Genomic DNA, 8,194 nt, shown 5'->3' with positions numbered 1-8,194 from the left:
GAGAGAAAGACAGAGAGAGAGAGAGAGAGAGAGAGAGGAAAGCAGGCAGAGAGAAATTTAGAAGTCAAATGTACAGCGGTAGCAACAAACTTATATGGAAGGGAGTTGGTGTTAGTTTCTACCTTAGATTTTGGTTGTTTTTATGCTCCATGTGTGCCGCCTTTTGTTATAAAGGACATCTGGCTCGTCCAGGAGGTATCAGGTTTGTCTAATCCCCTGACCTCATTACAAGACAAACGGTTTTCCTTGTAGATGACGCAGATTTTCCTCACTGATGAACCAGGCCTCTTATCACAATGACTAAAGATATTGCTTCTATGTTTATAGGCTGACTGCTACATAAACAGTGTTGTATTTTTAAAATGATAAATTCATGTAGCAGCTGTTAGCCCTTCTAACTCTGCAGTACACTCTGGGTGGTCTCTTTTTAATATTTTTACCAATAATTTCTTAAAAATAATAACCATCTATAAAAGAAAATTTTTTGTTCCTCCTTCATAGAAGATAAGCCTAATAACCAGAAAACAGAGTATTAACAACTAAACTGGGTTTCCTATTAATCACTTGTGATAATAACGCTTTCGTTTATAATACTCAATCTTACTTAGCATTTTTAGATTTAAGGAAATTGGTTTCCCCTGACAAAACACCTGTCTTGTGACTTACTGTGCACATGGTGCCTGGAGTACAAAGGAAAGGGGAAAAATAAGAGCACTACTGTGCAAAAGTCTTGAGCCATCCCTCATTTCTTTGGATTTTGCTTCCATGCAGTCAGACCTTCTAATATTTAAAGTGATCTTGAGCAATATTCCTAATAATGCTTTCTGAAGGTCTTTCAAAGTTTTTCCATTGAACATTATCTTTATTTTTCTTACTATCAGTCTAGTCCTTGTACCGGACCATTTTCAGAGGAATGTTTTTGGTTGTGTTTTTTTTTTTGCATGTTTCAGTAAATCGCTGCACCCATTTCCTATTTTCCTTACAAAATATAAAGAAATGAGGGGTGGTTCAAGACTTTTGCACCATAATACAAGTCTTATCATTTCAGATGTCCGTGTTATGTAAAAATGAGTATGATCTGAACTCACATTGTGGGGTCCACTGGGTTTTCCTGACTGACGGGCACCCCTGAGACTGGATGGGCGCAGCAGAAACAGGACCAGGGCCACCACCACCCATCCCATCAGAACCATGGGGAGGGTCAGGTCACCTCCACCCACTGACCCACTGGGACCTGGCACTGAAAACACAAACCCTTAAACATGTAATACTTCTTATTCAAGAACACATTTGAGTCCTATCATGACTTCACACATTAAAAAAAGTGTCCATACATACATTCCTGAGGGCACTCTGTGTCTGTGCAGTAGGACTGAGATTGCCTGAGCTGGAAGAAAATTACAGAAGAAACATCATTTACTCTCTGCCCTCAACCAGGGAGGAAAAGACACTGCTTACTAAACTTTGAGCAATTAACCACCAGAAATATTGTGGTCAGCAGTATTACAAAACTACCTGCTTTCTGAGATAAACACAACAGCTCTGACTATGAATAATTTAAATATCCTTTAATACAGTAAGCAAATCAGAAGGCCCAGTTAGTATCCAACTCTCAGTCACGCAAGTTACACCTGTGCACAAAATGTAAATGAGGTCAACTGCAAACAAACAGAAAGTAACTACAACCATGTCTTTTATTACACCAGGAAACTCATATCAACAAATGACACATTACATTTTCAAATAAGAGAAGTCAAAGTTTATTTCCAAGCACAATACAAGCCTGAGAGCAATAAAATTGCCTTGTTCTTGCATGGCAGAACAGACAGGCTCACAAGACAAACAGGAACCAGGATGTGTTGGCTCAGTGTTACCAGTAGCTTTTCATTTCCTTCCGTCTTTATCTATTTAAGACTTGAATTTACTTGCAATTTGATCTTTGTTTCCTTTTTTTCGACTTCAGAGGGTGATGTTATCATTTCACACGGCATACTTTGAATTCTTTGGCATGTCTACACTCTGCCTCTTCAACTTAGATTTGACGTTACTTCGAAAGCGTCTAAACGCTGTTGCTTACCAGGTTGATGAGGCGCCTCATTGCGTACTCATGGGTGCAGATGCACTCACAAGGGTCAAAGCCTCCCTCCGCCATTTCTCACCAGATAGTATCCACCTTGGAAAAGAAGTACTGCATGTAACTAGGACGTGCATGAACAATTGAAAGAAACCTAATGCCACCTCTTGTCAGTGCTTCGCTCTATAGTTGTTCTACAAGTTCACACAGATTAGGGGGAGGAGACTGTTTGGGTAGGGAGAGTCAACATAACGTGTGGCTGTTTCACTTTGCTGCAGGTTAACAGTGAAAGATGAATTTATGCTTTCTTGGTTTCGCTGGGCATGTCAAAATGCCCACTAGTTTGCCAATCTTACAATTACATTGTGGCAACATTGAAAGAGAAAAGATAAATTAAATTTAAAGGAGGAATGTTGAGTCTCTATTTAAAAAATAGCCTTGATCTTTATCACTCTATGAAGCCCTTTGTTAATGACATGCTGAATAGTTTAGTTTAGTCAGAACACTATTTTTTTAATAAGTAATTACTTGCTTGAATAAAGCATGGATACAGTCAAAAACAAAATACTTAAAGCTGAAAATGATGGAGGTGAAAAACACAGACAGTGGTTGAAAAATGAAAAACATAACAGCCACAAACACACAGGTGTCTGCTACAGGTGCCTAATCATGGTTATCAAACCCATAACAAACTGAATTTCTAAAGCTCATAAGAATATTGAAATACACTCAATTTATTAGCTAGTACCACGTTTTAACTTCAGAACTGCTTTAATAAGATTTGTCAGCAGGTTCAAGAAAAGGAGTCTAATAAGCGCTGAGATCAGTAGCTCCAAGTTTTCTGTTCAATTAACAGTTAGTTCAATTAACTGCTTGATTATGGGGGTGGAGAGAAAAAAAAATCATAAATCACAATTATTTTTGGTCAATATTGAAGTGACGATTAGTTAACATGATTGCTAACTTTGTGAACACTACATTTACTGTGCTTAACGGGCAGGGAATACCTTGAAATCTAGTCCACTTCTACAACCTTGATAATAAGTACTAAATTAAAAATAAAATACAGAATATATAAACAAAATATTAAAAATATAAATAAAATACAAAGAATATAAATTGCAATTTAAATAAATACATTATAAATTAAACACAAATAATAAATAGATAAATAAATAGAAAGGTAATGCCAGTTAACATGACACCAGGAAGAAAGAAGTTATTTAGACCAAATAAATTTGCTCACATTTTAGTGCATTGATAGATCCTGTACATGGATCCAAAATCTATATTCAATTAATTCTAGTCAGTAACTCAATCCAAGAACATAGAAGGCTGGTCCATTATAGCCCAGAGCAAACAGAATACATGTCAAGCGACAGACTAAATCAGAATTATTCAGGCTGACACAGAAATACTGGTTATACTGGCAGGTCTGTGGTGTTTCAACTTCAGGTGACTGAACAGATTGGTTGGGCTGCGTATGGTGCAGATTCCATCATGTAGCAAATCTGTGTTAACGTGTGTGTTATTTATCCTGCAGTGATGTCCCGGTGTTTTATATGCAGTGCCGATTGATAGAAACAAATAAAATGCTGGGACTTTCTCCCCTCCTGGGTCCTCGCTCTTTGTGGTCAGTTTTTTTCTTCCAGGTACAAACATATTTGTCCCTCTAGTTTTTTTTCCCACTTCTTTGTTCATTCCCTCACATCCATTTCACCAATCTCCCTCCAGGAATTTCCTGACATTTGTGAATCCTTATATTGATGAAATGATTATTCTTTCTTATATTGAGATGATTTTGAATTTATCAGTGAAAGAATAACAAACTGCTGCATAAGTAGCCAAAAATGTGCAGAAGGAATTGATCGTGCTGAACAGGCCAATCAGAATCCTTTCTGGCTCCATCAACCTGACCTGTAGTACATATCTCTGGAGGTGCATGTCGCGCTACGACGTAGATTTCCTGCTTGGTAATTAATGGTAACTAACACTTGCACAATCCCAAGTGCTGGCAATATCGCTGGCCACTTACGTAGGTTATGTTTTAGGCCCTGCAAAGACTCAACATTGCAGCATAAATCAGGCCTACGAGTATACTTGCAGAGCATAATGTGACAAAATAATTTAATTTTTTTGTTGATTATATTGTTTTTGTGATCGTTTGGAGTCAATATCAAAATTGAAATTTGATTAACTAGACAGCCCTAATGAGATTTACAGAAAAACTAATTTTAATGTTCCTCAATTTAACTATTTATAATTTGATCTAATATCAGATAGACAATGGCTCTCTTACAGCCATAGGAGAGATGTTTTACTGAGTTACTATTAATTGTAAGAGCTCAGTCATAGTTTATACATTTAACAAAAAAAACAAAACAAAAAAACAAAAAACAAACAAGCAAAAAAATAAAATACAGGACAGTTTTCAAAATCTTGAATGAATGTAAAGTTTTATTAATAAAATAGAAACATGTTACAAGAAATGTCCAATGTTTTATAGTTTAGGGATCACTGCCTCGAGTGTCCCAGTTACAACGGGGGCCACTGTTACCTTCATCTTCCACATCCTCTCTAGCACTTCTCTCAGGCCTTGGTATTTCTCAAGCTTCTCATATTCCTTCTTACTGATGCTGCTATTGCTTAGTATTGCTACAGCTACTACTACGGCCTTCTTCCTCTGCTTGTCCACCACTACTATGTCCGGTTGGTTAGCCATCACAGTTTATCCCATCTGTATCTGGAAGTCCCACAGGATCTTAGCTTGGTCACTCTCAAGCACACGTGGAGGCGTATCCCATTTTGACCTCAGGCCTTCCAGGCCATAATTGACACATTTTGATGCTGTTGCTATAGATCCTAGTGGTTGTGGATCAGTGAATTTATGTCTTGTTCAATTCGGCCTTCTTGTAGTCAATCTAGACAGTGCACAGGTTGGTCAGTCTGGTCTTACAGTCTCGAGTGACAGCTCTATCTACCAGTACAGGATGGGGCCGGTCCCTTCTGGGGATCCTTGGCATCAGCCATTTGATCGTACATAATTGCTGATCTTTTGATCAGCCATTTTGTACGTTAGGTAAGTCAGGTCCATTAGGTAAGTCTCATCCATTAGCAGCTAGTTCATTTGTACGACCAGGTCCTCGTGGAATATAGTTAGCTTCTTTAACCAGTAAGTGTGAATCATGTCAGGGCCTGGTGCTGTCCAACTCTTCATATGTGAGACGCTTTCCTGGATGTCTGCCACTGTGATGGTTATTGGATTGCTAACTTCCCTCTGTGCTGCCTTGATCTTGGCCTCAAGTCTTGTTCTCCATGTGGTTGTTGTTCATCTTATAACCAAGCATCTCAAGAATCACTGTTGCTGTGGTACAGATCAGCTGGTTGGTTTTAGTTATGGTTGCAGTAAGGATTGTCTGTAGTGCTGCCTTCACTTCTTCTAGTAGAGTTTCAGAGGGTACTTCAGGTAGTGCTGGTAATCTGCCATGGAGGGTCGAGGTTTCCAGCTTAGCCATGATCTCTTTCAGGTCTGCTGCTGTTGGCCTGAACGTATCAGTCATTCTTGGTACTTGGTAACCAATCTCAGAGAGTGGGGATGATGATATTTCCCCCCCTTGACCATGTCTACATGAGTAAATGCACTGAATATCTGACTGATGCGATGATTAGACATTTGCATTAATGAGGAGTTGAACAGTTGTAACTAATAAAGTTTTTTTTTTTTTTTTAACATTAATATGAAACGATTTAAAGAATATAAATGGCCAACATATGTACAATTAGCAGGATCTTTTCTGTTACTTTCAATTACTATATTTTCCTGCATTTCTTGTTTTTATCCACCAGCACACAGATATCTACAATAAACCAGGTCCTCCCACCCAGTGGGTTAGACATCCAAATTATCTGTCTGTACCACAATGAAACAGACATCACTAAGACGGCCTACACCCAGCGGCCAGTGATGCACACCTGGCTAAAACTCGCACACTCCCAACGGTTGTGTAATAAAGAAGCGTACTGTTGAGTGAATTTTACTGTCATTTTACAGGCTGTATTTGGTGGTGCTGTTAAATTTCTATTGGCTTATAGCTAGAGCCGTTTTTCTCCACCCCACTAGCTTCAGTGACAGCAAACTAATAACACAATCGTGTGAAGCAATACAGTTCAATAGCACCACATACAGTCGAATCAACACTGTACTTTTTCACTGCGCTTTCTGTATTAAGACAGCAGGATATTTAGCATCAGACATACAGCGGTTACGGTATTTTCTGCTTGCACTTTTGCAGAAGGAAAGAAACAAGCGGTCCAGTTTGTCTTCAGCCTGCTAAAATTAATTCAACAGCAGCTGACGTTATTTCCCTTTAGCTTAACATTAACGTGATTTAGCTTAACGTTTACACTAGCTCCTTGCTAACCTCACCACCCAAGCCAGATGAAACTTACCCCCGTTCCTTTTTTTTTTTTTTTTTTTTTTTTTTTGACTGTTAGCTGAAGACAGACGTGAGAGCAAAACAAAACAGAACCAAAAACAAAACATCGACTTACTCGAGCTGTATGATGTTAAGAAGACGATCAAGTATCTCTCAGGGGCCCGAGCTACACCGCTGCTCCCCACAGAAACCACCAAACTGCAGACACATCAACCCACCGTCTCTGTTTTGTTTAATACACGTGAGCCAGCCAGCTTTTCTTCATCCGGGACCTCAGAAAGCAGGCGGTCCCTTGTGGCTCTGTTCTGTTCAGTCCTGTTATTGGTCTAAAAGTTTGATGGGCAGGCCCTTTGAGTCAATCACAGCAAGCAACGATCACTTCCTCTGGATAGTAAACAAACAGTCCGGCTGCCTGTCAGCCTACAGAGGCCCATGAACTTCCAACATCTGTGCAGTTGTGTAACCAAATACACGGTGGTGGACTTCACTCGAATACTTTACCTGACTTAAAATTATATATATTGAAATTTTAAGTTACTTTATAAATGCTTTTTGTAAAGAAAACAACGAGCGACTTTTCTGCAGCTCAACAAATACTTTAACTTTGAATCAGGACTTTTTCTTATTGTTTGTTATATAATTGATTGATTTGAGGTTATCAGTGTGTTAAAGTTAATGTGTCACGAATAAAAATATGGCCACACCAAAGAAGCTTACAAGACACAAATAACTAGAAGCAAGAGCCAAAAAAGCACAATAATTTACGAAACAATCCAACCTGTTGTATTTTCCAAGCTTTCGATACAATAGAAGCTCAGTTACACATACTAAAACAACCAGTGCAATCTGTCATGGCACAAAAAAAGATATTTTAACAGACATCTCATTAAATGTGTGTGTATTATTATTACTATTATGATCACAAATGTGAGAAGTTATTTACCCTACTTTCATCTATAAGTGACTTGGAATTTATTAATTTTTATGAACAAATAGTTTATTGTACCTGAGTAAAGTGTCAATAAAGGTGGATCTGATCCTCATAATAGATGGAAGCAACTCCTTTTCAGACGCTCCTTTTAGAGGGTTACCACAGTGGGTCATCCACCTCCATCCTATCACTAGCATTCTCCTCTGTCACACCATGTCTTCCTCCTATCCACGTACTCCTACACTGCATCACTACATCATGAACCTCCTCTGAGGTCTTCTACTTTTTCATCCTGCCTACCAACTCCATAATCAACATTGTCCAATACATCCACTATCCTTCCTCTGCGCATGTCCAAACCACCTCAGCCTTGCCTCTCTACTGTAACTCTGTTTCCCAAGCTCTTTACCCAAATTGTCTCTCTGATATCCATTCTGGTCACTTCCAGTGAAAATCTGAGACTCTTCAGTTCTGCTAACTCCTATTTCCCAGCATCACTGTCTCCAAACCATACATTATAGCAGGTCTCACCACCATGTTGTAAACCTTCCCTTTCACTCTCGCTGCTATCCTTCTGTCTCAAATCACCTCTGATAACTTGTCTCTACCCACTCCACCCTGCCTGCACTCTCTTCTTCACCGCCAAGAGATGGAAGCCATTCACATTATAAACCATGAAGGTATAAACGCAGTTGAAAAGCTAAATTTAAGCTGAAGCACTATAGATGAAGCACTCGCCATACACAGCAGCTG

The 8,194-nt window shown here is 38.9% G+C and overlaps 1 protein-coding gene across 1 annotated transcript in view; it reads right to left on the bottom strand.

The window, feature by feature from the left end:
• Positions 1-6,810, bottom strand: part of smim14 (small integral membrane protein 14) — an 8,830-nt gene extending 2,020 nt beyond the window's left edge. The window contains exons 1-4 of the mRNA XM_030751712.1: positions 6,626-6,810; positions 2,078-2,173; positions 1,339-1,387; positions 1,089-1,240 (exon numbers count right to left, since the gene is read on the bottom strand). Of these exons, the coding sequence (XP_030607572.1) occupies positions 1,089-1,240; positions 1,339-1,387; positions 2,078-2,152 (276 nt within the window). The 5' untranslated portion in view covers positions 2,153-2,173; positions 6,626-6,810. The remainder of the gene's footprint in view (positions 1-1,088; positions 1,241-1,338; positions 1,388-2,077; positions 2,174-6,625) is intronic.
• Positions 6,811-8,194: the final 1,384 nt, after the last annotated feature.

The sequence above is a fragment of the Archocentrus centrarchus genome, chromosome 1 (assembly GCF_007364275.1).
Source record: "Archocentrus centrarchus isolate MPI-CPG fArcCen1 chromosome 1, fArcCen1, whole genome shotgun sequence".
Lineage (NCBI taxonomy): Eukaryota > Metazoa > Chordata > Actinopteri > Cichliformes > Cichlidae > Archocentrus > Archocentrus centrarchus.
Note: the sequence above shows the minus strand (reverse complement) of the source record. Positions and strands in the feature narration are given on the sequence as shown.